The 16,686-nt window shown below is 47.6% G+C and overlaps 1 protein-coding gene across 1 annotated transcript in view; it reads left to right on the top strand.

Annotated features, from left to right (window-relative positions):
* Positions 1–1,028: 1,028 nt before the first annotated feature.
* Positions 1,029–16,686, top strand: part of LOC130316761 (SWI/SNF-related matrix-associated actin-dependent regulator of chromatin subfamily D member 3-like) — a 52,110-nt gene continuing 36,452 nt past the window's right edge. The window contains exon 1 of the mRNA XM_056552809.1: positions 1,029–1,142. Within this exon, the coding sequence (XP_056408784.1) occupies positions 1,131–1,142 (12 nt within the window). The 5' untranslated portion in view covers positions 1,029–1,130. The remainder of the gene's footprint in view (positions 1,143–16,686) is intronic.

The raw sequence follows: 16,686 nt of genomic DNA, 5'->3' as shown, positions 1-16,686 counted from the left end.
TGTAGTATATTGTGTGACTGTCCCTGATGTATATTATGTGCAGTATATTGTGTGACGGTCCCTGATGTCTGTATATCATGTACAGTATAATGTGTGACAGTCCCTGATGTCTGTATATTATGTGCAGTATATTGTGTGACTGTCCCTGATGTATATTATGTGCAGTATATTGTGTGACGGTCCCTGATGTCTGTATATCATGTACAGTATAATGTGTGACGGTCCCTGATGTATATTATGTGCATGATATTGTGTGACGGTCCCTTATGTATATCATGTGCAGTATATTGTGTGACGGTCCCTTATGTATATCATGTGCAGTATATTGTGTGACGGTCCCTTATGTATATCATGTGCAGTATATTGTGTGACGGTCCCTTATGTATATCATGTGCAGTATATTGTGTGACGGTCCCTGATGTATATTATGTGCAGTATATTGTGTGACGGTCCCTTATGTAAATCATGTGCAGTATAATGTGTGACGGTCCCTGATGTATATTATGTGCAGGATATTGTGTGACGGTCCCTTATGTAAATCATGTGCAGTATAATGTGTGACGGTCCCTGATGTATATTATGTGCAGTATAATGTGTGACGGTCCCTTATGTAAATCATGTGCAGTATAATGTGTGACGGTCCCTGATGTATATTATGTGCAGGATATTGTGTGACGGTCCCTGATGTATATTATGTGCAGTATATTGTGTGACGGTCCCTTATGTAAATCATGTGCAGTATAATGTGTGACGGTCCCTGATGTATATTATGTGCAGTATATTGTGTGACGGTCCCTTATGTAAATCATGTGCAGTATAATGTGTGACGGTCCCTGATGTATATTACGTGCAGTATAATGTGTGACGGTCCCTGATGTATATTATGTGCAGGATATTGTGTGACGGTCCCTGATGTATATTATGTGCAGGATATTGTGTGACGGTCCCTGATGTATATTATGTGCAGTATATTGTGTGACGGTCCCTGATGTATATTATGTGCAGGATATTGTGTGACGGTCCCTTAGGTCAGTGGGCTGAGGCGGCTATTGTCAGACGGTGCCTCTTTTTTGCGCATGTGTAATGTGTCCTGACCCAACAGAACCAACGGAACCAGAACCCAGAGGCACATGGAGAGAAAGGTGAGAGCGCAAGAGACATCCCGAGACATCCCGAGACATCCCGAGACCCCATTGTCTGCATCCTGTATTATTCACCATAAAATCCCCCGAGTCTGCGAGAGAGATCCCGAGACCCCCAACTATGAGAGCAGCAGGGACCTCCATTGTGTCACTACGAGACCCCCACCGACCGCATGATGTACCAGCAGAATAGTGAGTGCAGCTCTGGGGGATAAGACATGATGTAACAGCAGAATAGTGAGTGCAGCTCTGGGGGATAAGACATGATGTAACAGCAGAATAGTGAGCGCAGCTCTGGAGGATAAGACATGATGTAACAGCAGAATAGTGAGTGCAGCTCTGGAGGAGAAGACATGATGTACCAGCAGAATAGTGAGTGCAGCTCTGGGGGATAAGACATGATGTAACAGCAGAATAGTGAGCGCAGCTCTGGAGGATAAGACATGATGTACCAGCAGAATAGAGAGTGCAGCTCTGGGGGATAAGACATGATGTAACAGCAGAATAGTGAGCGCAGCTCTGGAGGATAAGACATGATGTAACAGCAGAATAGTGAGTGCAGCTCTGGAGGATAAGACATGATGTACCAGCAGAATAGTGAGTGCAGCTCTGGAGGATAAGACATGATGTACCAGCAGACTAGAGAGTGCTGCTCTGGAGGATAAGACATGATGTACCAGCAGAATAGTGAGTGCAGCTCTGGGGGATAAGACATGATGTAACAGCAGAATAGTGAGCACAGCTCTGGAGGATAAGACATGATGTAACAGCAGAATAGTGAGTGCAGCTCTGGAGGATAAGACATGATGTAACAGCAGAATAGTGAGTGCAGCTCTGGAGGATAAGACATGATATAACAGCAGAATAGTGAGTGCAGCTCTGGGGGATAAGACATGATGTACCAGCAGAATAGTGAGTGCAGCTCTGGAGGAGAAGACATGATGTAACAGCAGAATAGTGAGTGCAGCTCTGGAGGAGAAGACATGATGTAACAGCAGAATAGTGAGTGCAGCTCTGGAGGATAAGACATGATGTAACAGCAGAATAGTGAGTGCAGCTCTGCAGGATAAGACATGATGTAACAGCAGAATAGTGAGTGCAGCTCTGGAGGATAAGACATGATATAACAGCAGAATAGAGAGTGCAGCTCTGGGGGATAAGACCTGATGTAACAGCAGAATAGTGAGCACAGCTCTGGAGGATAAGACATGATATAACAGCAGAATAGAGAGTGCAGCTCTGGGGGATAAGACATGATGTACCAGCAGAATAGTGAGTGCAGCTCTGGAGGATAAGACATGATGTACCAGCAGACTAGAGAGTGCTGCTCTGGAGGATAAGACATGATGTACCAGCAGAATAGTGAGTGCAGCTCTGGGGGATAAGACATGATGTAACAGCAGAATAGTGAGTGCAGCTCTGGAGGATAAGACATGATGTAACAGCAGAATAGTGAGTGCAGCTCTGGAGGATAAGACATGATGTACCAGCAGAATAGTGAGTGCAGCTCTGGAGGATAAGACATGATGTACCAGCAGAATAGAGAGTGCTGCTCTGGAGGATAAGACATGATGTAACAGCAGAATAGTGAGCACAGCTCTGGAGGATAAGACATGATGTAACAGCAGAATAGTGAGTACAGCTCTGGAGGATAAGACATGATGTAACAGCAGAATAGTGAGTGCAGCTCTGGAGGATAAGACATGATGTAACAGCAGAATAGTGAGTGCAGCTCTGGAGGATAAGACATGATGTACCAGCAGAATAGTGAGTGCAGCTCTGGAGGAGAAGACCTGATGTACCAGCAGAATAGTGAGTGCAGCTCTGGGGGATAAGACATGATGTACCAGCAGAATAGTGAGTGCAGCTCTGGAGGAGAAGACATGATGTACCAGCAGAATAGTGAGTGCAGCTCTGGGGGATAAGACATGATGTACCAGCAGAATAGTGAGTGCAGCTCTGGAGGATAAGACATGATGTACCAGCAGAATAGTGAGTGCAGCTCTGGAGGATAAGACATGATGTAACAGCAGAATAGTGAGTGCAGCTCTGGAGGAGAAGACATGATGTAACAGCAGAATAGTGAGTGCAGCTCTGGAGTATAAGACATGACGTGACAGAAGAATAGTGAGTGCAGCTCTGGAGGATAAGACATGATGGAACAGCAGAATAGTGAGTGCAGCTCTGGAGGATAAGACCTGATGTAACAGCAGAATAGTGAGTGCAGCTCTGGAGGATAAGACATGAAGTAACAGCAGAATAGTGAGTGCAGCTCTGGAGTATAAGACATGACGTGACAGAAGAATAGTGAGTGCAGCTCTGGAGGATAAGACATGATGGAACAGCAGAATAGTGAGTGCAGCTCTGGAGGATAAGACATGAAGTAACAGCAGAATAACCAGATAACTAGTTATATATATATCATCCAGATATACAACACCACATAGTGCCCAGATAACTAGTTATATATATATATATCTCATCCAGATACGCAACACCACATAGTGTCCAGATAACTAGTTATATATATATATATCATCCAGATACACAGCACCACATAGTGTCCAGATAACTAGTTATATATATATATATCATCCAGATACACAACACCACATAGTGTCCAGATAACTAGTTATATATATATATATATCATCCAGATACACAACACCACATAGTGCCCAGATAACTAGTTATATATATATATCATCCAGATACACAACACCACATAGTGTCCAGATAACTAGTTATATATATATATATATCATCCAGATACACAACACCACATAGTGCCCAGATAACTAGTTATATATATATATCATCCAGATACACAACACCACATAGTGTCCAGATAACTAGTTATATATATATATATATCATCCAGATACACAACACCACATAGTGCCCAGATAACTAGTTATATATATATATATATCATCCAGATACACAACACCACATAGTGTCCAGATAACTAGTTATATATATATATATATCATCCAGATACACAGCACCACATAGTGTCCAGATAACTAGTTATATATATATATATATATATCATCCAGATACACAGCACCACATAGTGTCCAGATAACTAGTTATATATATATTATCCAGATACACAACACCACATAGTGCCCAGATAACTAGTTATATATATATTATCCAGATACACAGCACCACATAGTGTCCAGATAACTAGTTATATATATATATCATCCAGATACACAACACCACATAGTGTCCAGATAACTAGTTATATATATATCATCCAGATACACAACACCACATAGTGTCCAGATAACTAGTTATATATATATATCATCCAGATACACAACACCACATAGTGTCCAGATAACTAGTTATATATATATCTATATATCATCCAGATACACAACACCACATAGTGTCCAGATAACTAGATATATATATATATATTATCCAGATATACAACACCACATAGTGTCCAGATAACTAGTTATATATATATATATCATCCAGATACACAACACCACATAGTGCCCAGATAACTAGTTATATATATATATATCAGCCAGATACACAGCACCACATAGTGTCCAGATAACTAGTTATATATATATATATATTATCCAGATACACAACACCACATAGTGCCCAGATAACTAGTTATATATATATATATCATCCAGATACACAACACCACATAGTGTCCAGATAACTAGTTATATATATATTATCCAGATACACAACACCACATAGTGTCCAGATAACTAGTTATATATATATATATCATCCAGATACACAACACCACATAGTGTCCAGATAACTAGTTATATATATATCATCCAGATACACAGCACCACATAGTGTCCAGATAACTAGTTATATATATATATATATCATCCAGATACACAACACCACATAGTGCCCAGATAACTAGTTATATATATATATATATATATATATATATATATCATCCAGATACACAACACCACATAGTGTCCAGATAACTAGTTATATATATATCTATATATCATCCAGATACACAGCACCACATAGTGTCCAGATAACTAGTTATATATATATCATCCAGATACACAACACCACATAGTGTCCAGATAACTAGTTATATATATATATATATCTCATCCAGATACACAACACCACATAGTGCCCAGATAACTAGTTATATATATATATATCATCCAGATACACAACACCACATAGTGCCCAGATAACTAGTTATATATATATATATCATCCAGATACACAAAACCACATAGTGTCCAGATAACTAGTTATATATATATATATCATCCAGATACACAGCACCACATAGTGTCCAGATAACTAGTTATATATATATCATCCAGATACACAACACCACATAGTGTCCAGATAACTAGTTATATATATATATATCATCCAGATACACAACACCACATAGTGCACAGATAACTAGTTATATATATATCTATATATCATCCAGATACACAACACCACATAGTGTCCAGATAACTAGTTATATATATATCATCCAGATACACAACACCACATAGTGTCCAGATAACTAGTTATATATATATATATCATCCAGATACACAAAACCACATAGTGCCCAGATAACTAGTTATATATATATATCATCCAGATACACAACACCACATAGTGCCCAGATAACTAGTTATATATATATATATATCATCCAGATACACAAAACCACATAGTGTCCAGATAACTAGTTATATATATATATATCATCCAGATACACAGCACCACATAGTGTCCAGATAACTAGTTATATATATATCATCCAGATACACAACACCACATAGTGTCCAGATAACTAGTTATATATATATATATATCATCCAGATACACAACACCACATAGTGTCCAGATAACTAGTTATATATATATATATATATCATCCAGATACACAACACCACATAGTGTCCAGATAACTAGTTATATATATATATATCATCCAGATACACAACACCACATAGTGTCCAGATAACTAGTTATATATATATCATCCAGATACACAACACCACATAGTGTCCAGATAACTAGTTATATATATATATATATCATCCAGATACACAACACCACATAGTGTCCAGATAACTAGTTATATATATATATATATCATCCAGATACACAACACCACATAGTGCCCAGATAACTAGTTATATATATATATATCAGCCAGATACACAGCACCACATAGTGTCCAGATAACTAGTTATATATATATCATCCAGATACACAACACCACATAGTGCCCAGATAACTAGTTATATATATATATATCACCCAGATACACAACACCACATAGTGCCCAGATAACTAGTTATATATATTATGAATGTAAGAAAAAAATCGATTTGCGCGATTATCGTGATTTTTCATTTGGCGATACTTAAACGATTCAAAATATTTTTGAATCGATCTTTTAGGGATGTGGAATTTGTACCTCCCGACGCCCGGGACATGCAGTTCCGGGCGCCGGGCAGGTGAATTTTTCCGTCTCTGACGCGGCGTCGCTCTGGGTGTATAGAGTGGCTCCCGACTCCTGCCCGCTCCGTACTCTGCAGCCCCCGGCACTTCAATGTGGTGGAGGAGGAGGGATAATGCTATGGCGGCTCCTCAGGGGTCGGGCTGGGCCCCTTGGTTCTAGTAATGAGAAATCTTAATGCTTCAGCACCAAGACCTTGTGGACAATTGTCACCTCCAGCCTTGTGGGAGCAGTTTGGGTTCTTTTTCTTTTCTCCCATCATTAATACCCTGAGCGCACAGCAAGGTCCATAAAGACATGGATGGGGGGGCAGGGGGTCTGGTGTGGAGGAATGTGACCAAATATACAGAGCCCGGCCCTCAACCCCATCCAAAACCGAGACTGTGAGCCCGGCCCTCAACCCCATCCAAAACCGAGACTGTGAGCCCGGCCCTCAACCCCATCCAAAACCGAGACTGTGAGCCCGGCCCTCAACCCCATCCAAAACAGAGACTGTGAGCCCGGCCCTCAACCCCATCCAAAACAGAGACTGTGAGCCCGGCCCTCAACCCCATCCAAAACAGAGACTGTGAACCAGGCCCTCAACCCCATCCAAAACAGAGACTGGGAGCCCGGCTCTCAACCCCATCCAAAACAGAGACTGGTAGCCCGGCCCTCAACCCCATCCAAAACAGAGACTGGGAGCCCGGCCCTCAACCCCATCCAAAACAGAGACTGGGAGCCCGGCCCTCAACCCCATCCAAAACAGAGACTGTGAGCCCGGCCCTCAACCCCATCCAAAACAGAGACTGGGAGCCCGGCCCTCAACCCCATCCAAAACAGAGACTGTGAGCCCGGCCCTCAACCCCATCCAAAACAGATACTGTGAGCCCGGCCCTCAACCCCATCCAAAACAGAGACTGTGAGCCCGGCCCTCAACCCCATCCAAAACAGAGACTGTGAGCCCGGCCCTCAACCCCATCCAATACAGAGACTGTGAGCCCGGCCCTCAACCCCATCCAAAACAGAGACTGTGAGCCCTGCCCTCAACCCCATCCAAAACAGAGACTGTGAGCCCGGCCCTCAACCCCATCCAAAACAGAGACTGTGAGCCCGGCCCTCAATCCCATCCAGAACAGAGACAGTGAGCCCGACACTCAACCCTATGCAGAACAGAGACCGTGAGCCCGGCCCTCAACCTTATGCAGAACAGAGACCGTGAGCCTGGCCATCAACCCTATGCAGAATAGAGCCCGTGAGTCCGGCCCTCAATCCCATGCAGAACAGAGACTGAGTCCAGCCCTCTCCTCCAATATCTGGGTTTTACCGCACAAATGATCTTCTGGATGAATGGACAAAAATTCCCACAGACACCTCCAAAATGTTGTAGAAAATCTTCAGTGAAGAGCAGAAGCTGTTATAGACTACGTATTTTAGATGGGGACAAGCACAGAGGAGAATCTCTGCACAGATCATCAGATTAGAAGAATGGCGCATAGTGATCCATTCTGTAGTGGGCATCACGAGCCAGGCCTGGGGCATTACGAACGTCAACCATCAGAAGACGCCTGCACCACATTGGTCTACGAGCCAGACGTCCTGCTACAGGTGTTCACTAACCTCACCCACCGCTCTCACGGGCCACTATGGAGCAGAGCAAGATAGGAGTGGAGGTCTATCCTCTTCAGTGATGGAGGCTGGAATGGATGTCTATCCTCTTCAGTGATGGAGGCTGGAATGGATGTCTATCCTCTTCAGTGATGGAGGCTGGAATGGAGGTCTATCCTCTTCAGTGATGGAGGCTGGAATGGAGGTCTATCCTCTTCAGTGATGGAGGCTGGAATGGAGGTCTATCCTCTTCAGTGATGGAGGCTGGAATGGAGGTTTAGCCTCTTCAGAGATGAGTACGGCATTTGTATCTGATGCAATGGGATCTGAAGATTGATCTGGAGGCCATGTGGTTAACACTATGGAGAGGCCTTCATCACATCACACTGGTCTATCCTCTTCAGTGATAGAGGTTGTAATTGAGGTCCAATCCCTCCATTCTTTGATTTCCATAATCCTGCCCTTTTTCCTTTTTGGTGTTTGTAATTTTAAAGGGAATTCCACCTGCGGGGGTCCAGCTGCTGGTACATACTTCCAGTAGAGGGGGGTGGTGTGATCACCGGTAGAGAGGAGGGTATGATCACCAGTAGACATGAGGGTATGATCACCGGTAGAGAGGAAGGTGTGATCACCGGTAGAGAGGAGGGTGGGATCACCGGTAGAGAGGAGGGTAGGATCACCGGTAGAGAGGAGGATGTGATCACCGGTAGAGAGGAGGGTAGGATCACCGGTAGAGAGGAGGGTGTGATCACCGGTAGAGAGGAGGATGTGATCACTGGTAGAGAGGAGGGTGTGATCACCAGTAGAGAGGAGGGTGTGATCACCGGTAGAGAGGAGGGTGTGATCACCGGTAGAGAGGAGGGTGTGATCACCGGTAGAGAGGAGGGTGTGATCACCGGTAGAGAGGAGGGTGTGATCACCGGTAGAGAGGAGGGTGTGATCACCGGTAGAGAGGAGGGTGTGGTCACCGGTAGAGAGGAGGGTGTGATCACCGGTAGAGAGGAGTGGGTGGTCACCGGTAGAGAGGAGGGTGTGATCACCGGTAGACAGGAGGGTGTGATCACCGGTAGAGAGGAGTGGGTGGTCACCGGTAGAGAGGAGGGTGTGATCACCGATAGAGAGGAGGGTGTGATCACCGGTAGAGAGGAGGGTGTGATCACCGGTAGAGAGGAGTGGGTGGTCACCGGTAGAGAAGAGGGTGTCTCTATTACACTCCCTGTCTCTTCACTACATTACATTTGGTGTCGCCATCATCAGAAGCCGCCATTCCTTTCTTTGGTAGTATGATGGAGCGCTATGGACTGAAACCATTGGTGATTACTCCGGGTTCTGTTTGGGATTAGATGGAGTGTGGAGGGATCACGGTGAGCGATCGGTCAGGTCATCCTGCGCCCACACAATGTCTCCTCCAGATTGTTACACTTCCTTGGCACCAGATTTATACCAGCATATATGGTGCCAGCTTCAGCAACCTACCCAACAGGGTACTAGAGCCTCCATGTATCCCAACTGTATACAAGCTAGAGGCACCCAACAGGGTACTAGAGCCCCCATGTATCCCAAGTGTATCCAGGCTAGAGGCACCCAACAGGGTACTAGAGCCTCCATGTAACCCAACTATATCTCCTCTTGTATACAGGCTAGAGGCACCCAACAGGGTACTAGAGCCCCCATGTATCCCTAGTGTATCCAGGCTAGAGGCACCCAACAGGGTACTAGAGCCTCCATGTAACCCAAGTGTATCCAGGCTAGAGGCACCCAACAGGGTACTAGAGCCCCCATGTATCCCAAGTGTATCCAGGCTAGAGGCACCCAACAGGGTACTAGAGCCTCCATGTAACCCAACTATATCTCCTCTTGTATACAGGCTAGAGGCACCCAACAGGGTACTAGAGCCCCCATGTATCCCTAGTGTATCCAGGCTAGACGCACCCAACAGGATACTGGAGCCTCCATGTATCTGTCAGGATTCGGCAGGCTGGAGGTGGATCCTCTGTGTCAGAGAGGGATTGGCGTGGACTGGTTCTAAATTGCTACTGGTTTTCACCAGAGCCCGCCGCAAAGCGGGATGGACTTGCAGCGGCGGCAGCAACCAGTTCGTATCCACCGGCAACGGCTCAACCTCTCTGACTGTTGAGATATGCGCGGTACAAGGGATAAGGCAAGAGCAAGGTCGGACGTAGCAGAAGGTCGGGGCAGGCAGCAATGATCGTAGTCAGGGGCAACGGCAGGAGGTCTGGAACACAGGCTAGGAACACACAAGGAAACGCTTTCACTGGCACAATGGCAACAAGATCCGGCAAGGAAGTGCAGGGGAAGTGAGGTAATATAGGGACGTGCACAGGTGAAGACACTAATTAAAACCCATGCGCCAATCAGTGGCGCACCGGCCCTTTAAATCGCAAAGACCAGGCGCGCGCGCGCCCTAGGGAGCGGGGCCGCGCACGCCGGGGCAGCACAGACGGGGAGCGAGTCTGGTAAGCGGGTCGGGATGCGCACCGCGATTGGGCGCGTCCCGCATCGCGAATCGCATCCCGGCTGGGAACATTAGGGTCTGACCGGGGTGCTGCGAACAGGAGAACGCTGTGAGCGCTCCGGGGAGGAGCGGGGACCCGGAGTGCTCGGCGTAACAGTACCCCCCCCCTTGGGTCTCCCCCTCTTTTTAGAACCTGAGAATTTGTGGATAAGGTCCTTGTCAAGGATGTTGTCCTCGGGTTCCCATGACCTCTCCTCCGGGCCGCAATTCTCCCAATCTACAAGAATTTTTTTTTTTACCTCTGACCATCTTGGATGCCAGAATTTCTTTAACCGAGAAGATGTCAGAGGACCCGGAAACAGGAGTAGGAGCAACAACCTTAGGAGAGAAGTGGTTAAGGATGAGTGGTTTAAGGAGAGAGACATGAAAAGCGTTAGGAATACGGAGAGAAGGAGGAAGAAGGAGTTTGTAGGAGACAGGATTGATTTGGAATTTGATTTTAAAAGGACCAAGATAATGTGGTCCCAGTTTATAACTGGGGACACGAAAGCGGACATACTTGGCGGAGAGCCATACTTTGTCTCCAGGAGAAAAGACAGGAGGAGTTCTTCTTTTTTTGTCGGCATGTTTCTTCATCCGGGATGAGGCCTGTAGGAGAGATTTTTGAGTCTCTTTCCAGATGGTGGAGAAGTCCCGGGTAACCTCATCAACAGCGGGCAAACCAGAAGGCGTGGGGGTGGGAAGGGGGGGAAGAGGGTGACGGCCGTACACCACAAAGAACGGGGATTTAGCGGAAGACTCAGAGACTTTGAAATTGTACGAGAATTCGGCCCATGGTAGGCGATCGGCCCAGTCATCCTGGCGGGAGGAAACAAAATGTCGCAAATAGTCACCAAGAACCTGGTTAACTCTCTCCACTTGCCCATTGGATTGGGGATGAGGCGCAGAAGGAAGACCTGGAAGAGGGATAAAATGTGCCATCTTGGAGAAACGATCAACGACCACCCAAATAACTGTGTTGCCATGGGATAAAGGTAAGTCAGTAATAAAGTCCATACCAATCTGAGACCATGGTCGCTCAGGAACAGGCAGAGGATGGAGGAGACCAGCAGGCTTCTGGCGAGGGGTCTTGTCCCGGGCACAGACTGTACAGGCCCGCACAAAATCAGCAACATCAGCTTCCAGGGTAGGCCACCAATAAAAACGAGAGATGAGCTGGCCGGATTTTTTTATGCCAGCATGGCCTGCAAGGTGTGAGGAGTGTCCCCACCTGAGAATCCTGAGGCGCTGGTGTGGAGGGACGAAGGTCTTTCCTGGAGGAGTTTGTCTGATGGAAGCTGGAGAAGCGGAGATCAGACAGTCAGGAGGAATAATATGTTGAGCGGAAGCTTCCATTTCAGAGGCATCCGAGGAACGAGAGAGAGGGTCAGCCCTAATGTTCTTGTCAGCAGGGCGAAAATGAATCTCAAAGTTAAAACGGGCAAAGAACAACGACCACCTAGCCTGGCGAGGGTTCAGCCGTTGGGCAGACTGAAGATAAGAGAGATTCTTGTGATCAATGTATATAATAACTGGGTATTTGGATCCCTCCAGCAGGTGCCTCCATTCCTCGAGAGCCAGTTTTATGGCCAGTAGTTCTCGATCACCAATGGAGTAGTTTTTCTCTGCCGGAGAGAAGGTCCTAGAAAAGAAACCACAAGTAACAGCATGTCCGGAAGAATTTTTCTGTAGGAGTACAGCTCCTGCTCCCACCGAGGAGGCGTCTACCTCCAGTGAGAAGGGTTTAGATGGGTCAGGTCTGGAGAGTACGGGAGCAGAAGAAAAGGCAGTTTTGAGATGGTTGAACGCCTCTTCCGCTTGAGGAGGCTAGGACTTGGGGTTGGCGTTTTTCTTGGTTAGGGCCACAATTGGGGCCACAATAGTGGAAAAATTTGAAATAAATTGTCTGTAATAATTGGCAAACCCTAAGAAACGTTGGATAGCACGGAGTCCGGAGGGGCATGGCCAATCTAACACAGCTGACAGTTTGTCTGGGTCCATCTGTAGTCCCTGGCCAGAGACTAAATATCCTAGGAAGGGAAGAGATACACATTCAAAGAGACATTTCTCCATCTTGGCATATAACTGATTGTCCCGAAGTCTCTGAAGAACCAGGCGGACATGCCGGCGGTGTTCTTCTAGGTTAGAAGAAAAAATCAAAATATCGTCCAAGTAGACCACAACACAGGTATATAATAGATCACGAAAAATTTCATTTACAAAGTCCTGGAAAACGGCAGGGGCGTTGCAAAGCCCAAAAGGCATAACCAAATATTCAAAGTGTCCATCTCTGGTGTTAAACGCGGTCTTCCACTCGTCCCCCTCCCTGATGCGGATGAGATTATATGCACCTCTTAAATCCAATTTGGTAAAGATGTTGGCGCCACGTAGGCGGTCAAAGAGTTCCGAGATAAGAGGTAGGGGATAGCGGTTTTTTATAGTGATCTTATTAAGACCGCGGTAATCAATGCAAGGGCGTAGGGAGCCGTCTTTTTTTGGAGACGAAGAAGAATCCAGCTCCGGCAGGGGAGGAAGACTTGCGGATAAACCCCTTTTTTAAATTCTCTTGGATGTACTCAGTCATGGCTTGTGTTGCCGGAGCAGACAGAGGATAGATTCTGCCCCAGGGTGGAGTAGTACCAGGGAGGAGATCAATAGGACAGTCATAAGGCCTGTGAGGAGGCAAAGTCTCTGCTTGTTTTTTGCAAAAAACATCAGCATAGTCCAGATAGGCCTTGGGGAGACCTGGTATCGGAGGAGCCATAGGGTTTTGACTGACAGGACTGGGAGCAGACATGAGACACTTTTTGTGGCAAGTAGTACCCCAGTTCTTGATTTCCCCGGTGGTCCAATCGAGGGTAGGGGAATGGCGTTGAAGCCAAGGTAGTCAAAGAAGAATTTCAGAAGTGCAGTTAGAGAGGACCAGAAATTCAATCTTTTCATGATGGGGTCCGATGCACATTAGGAGAGGTCCCGTGCGGTAACGCACAGTACAGTCCAATCTTTCATGAGGTAGAGAGGTCTGGCGAGACTGGTCACCGGGATGTTGAACCTGTTGACGAAAGAGGCCAAAATAAAATTTCCTGCAGATCCGGAATCCAAGAAGGCCATAGCAGAGAAGGAGAAGGTAGAAGAAGAAATCCGCACAGGCACAGTAAGACGTGGAGAAGCAGAGTTCACACCTAGAGCTGTCTCACCTTTGTGCGGAGTCGGAGTGCGTCTTTCCTGACGTGGAGGTCGGATAGGACAATCCTTCAAGAAATGTTCGGTACTGGCACAGTGCAGGCATAGGTTCTCAATGCGGCGTCGTGTCCTCTCTTGAGGTGTCAGGAGAGACCGGTCTACTTGCATAGCCTCCACGGCGGAAGGCACAGGAACGGATTGCAATGGACCAGAGAAGGGAGGAGCCGGGGAGAGAAACCGCCTCGTGCGAACAAAGTCCATATCCTGGCGGAGCTCCTGACGCCTTTCGGAAAAACGCATGTCAATGCGGGTGGCCAAATGGATAAGTTCATGCAGGTTGGCAGGGATTTCTCGTGCGGCCAGCACATCTTTGATGTTACTGGATAGGCCTTTTTTGAAGGTCGCGCAGAGGGCCTCGTTATTCCAGGACAATTCGGAGGCGAGAGTACGGAATTGGATGGCGTACTCGCCAACAGAAGAATTACCCTGGACCAGGTTCAGCAGGGCAGTCTCGGCAGAAGAGGCTCGGGCTGGTTTCTCGAAGACACTTCGAATCTCCGAGAAGAAGGAGTGTACAGAGGCAGTGACAGGATCATTGTGGTCCCAGAGCAGTGTGGCCCATGACAGAGCTTTCCCAGACAGAAAACTGACCACGAAAGCCACCTTTGACCTTTCAGTTGGAAATTGGTCCGACATCATCTCCAAATGCAGGGAACATTGTGAGAGAAAACCACGGCAAAGTTTATAGTCCCCATCAAACTTGTCCGGCAATGATAAACGGAGGCTGGATGCGGCCACTCGCTGCGGAGAAGGTGCAGGAGCTGGTGGAGGAGATGATTGCTGAAGCTGTGGTAGAAGCTGCTGTAGCATCACGGTTAGCGCAACAAGGCCACCAGCTGTCTCAACTATCTGTTGCGACTGCTGGGCGACCACCATGGTGAGGTCAGCGACAACTGGCAGCGGGACCTCAGCGGGATCCATGGCCTGATCTACTGTCACGATTCGGCTGTCTGGAGGTGGATCCTCTGTGCCAGAGAGGGATTGGCGTGGACCGTGTCGGTGGACCGGTTCTAAGTTGCTACTGGTTTTCACCAGAGCCCGCCGCAAAGCGGGATGGTCTTGCAGCGGCGGTAGCAACCAGGTCGTATCCACCGGCAACGGCTCAACCTCTCTGACTGCTGAGATAAGCGCGGTACAAGGGAGAAGACAGAAGCAAGGTCGGACGTAGCAGAAGGTCGGGGCAGGCAGCAAGGATCGTAGTCAGGGGCAACGGCAGGAGGTCTGGAACACAGGCTAGGAACACACAAGGAAACGCTTTCACTGGCACAATGGCAACAAGATCCGGCAAGGGAGTGAAGGGGAAGTGAGGTATAAGTAGGGAGTGCAGGGGAAGTGAGGTATAAATAGGGAGTGCACAGGTGAGAATACTGATTAAAACCCATCGCAAAGACCCGGCGCGCGGGCGCCCTAGGGAGCGGGGCCGCGCACGCCGGGGCAGCACAGACGGGGAGCGAGTCTGGTAAGCGGGTCGGGATGCGCACTGCGAGCGGGCGCATCCCGCATCGCGAATCGCATCCCGGCTGGGAACATTATCGCAGCGCACCCGGTCAGCGGGTCTGACCGGGGCGCTGCGAACAGGAGAACGCTGTGAGCGCTCTGGGAAGGAGCGGGGACCCGGAGCGCTCGGCGTAACAGTATCCCAACTGTATCTCCTCTTGTATCCAGGCTAGAGGCACCCAACAGGGTACTAGAGCCCCAATGTATCCCAAGTGTATCCAGGCTAGAGGCACCCAACAGGGTACTAGAGCCTCCATGTATCCCAACCGTATCTCATCTTGTATCCAGGCTAGAGGCACCCAACAGGGTACTAGAGCCTCTATGTATCCCAACTTTATCCAGGCTAGAGGCACCCAACAGGATACTGGAGCCTCCATGTATCCCAACTGTATCCAGGCTAGAGGCACCCAACAGGATACTGGAGCCTCCATGTATCCCAACTGTATCCAGGCTAGAGGCACCCAACAGGATACTGGAGCCTCCATGTATCCCAACTGTATCCAGGCTAGAGGCACCCAACAGGATACTGGAGCCTCCATGTATCCCAACTGTATCCAGGCTAGAGGCACCCAACAGGGTACTAGAGCCCCCATGTATCCCAACTGTATCTCCTCTTGTATCCAGGTTAGAGGAGCCCAACAGGGTACTAGAGCCCCCATGTATCCCAACTGTATCTCATCTTGTATCCAGGCTGGAGCCTGTTACTGTATTATTGTAATCTGTTCCATAGATCTTCATTGCAGTCACATAACTCCTACCTGGTGCGGTATTTGTGCAGAGGGCATGGAGTGAGTGTGGGGCCATGGAGTGAGTGTTGGGGCATGGAGTGAGTGTTGGGGCAATGGAGTGAGTGTTGGGGCCATGGAGTGAGTGTGGGGCCATGGAGTGAGTGTGGGGCCATGGAGTGAGTGTGGGGCCATGGAGTGAGTGTTGGGGCATGGAGTGAGTGTTGGGGCAATGGAGTGAGTGTTGGGGCCGTGGAGTGAGTGTGGGGCCGTGGAGTGAGTGTGGGGCCATGGAGTGAGTGTGGGAGTGCATGATACCCTAATGTGGAGGGGCCAATGCTTTTCTCCATCACTACTCCCTATATACCACCCTCCTCCTCCCCAGTATACAGCGGGCGGCTGAAGGTTCTGACAATGGAGATGAGTCCTCAGACCGGCAGGGACAGCTGCGCTCACACTCAGACCGGCAGAGACAGCTGC

Source organism: Hyla sarda, unplaced genomic scaffold, assembly GCF_029499605.1.
Source record: "Hyla sarda isolate aHylSar1 unplaced genomic scaffold, aHylSar1.hap1 scaffold_1951, whole genome shotgun sequence".
NCBI lineage: Eukaryota > Metazoa > Chordata > Amphibia > Anura > Hylidae > Hyla > Hyla sarda.
Note: the sequence above shows the minus strand (reverse complement) of the source record. Positions and strands in the feature narration are given on the sequence as shown.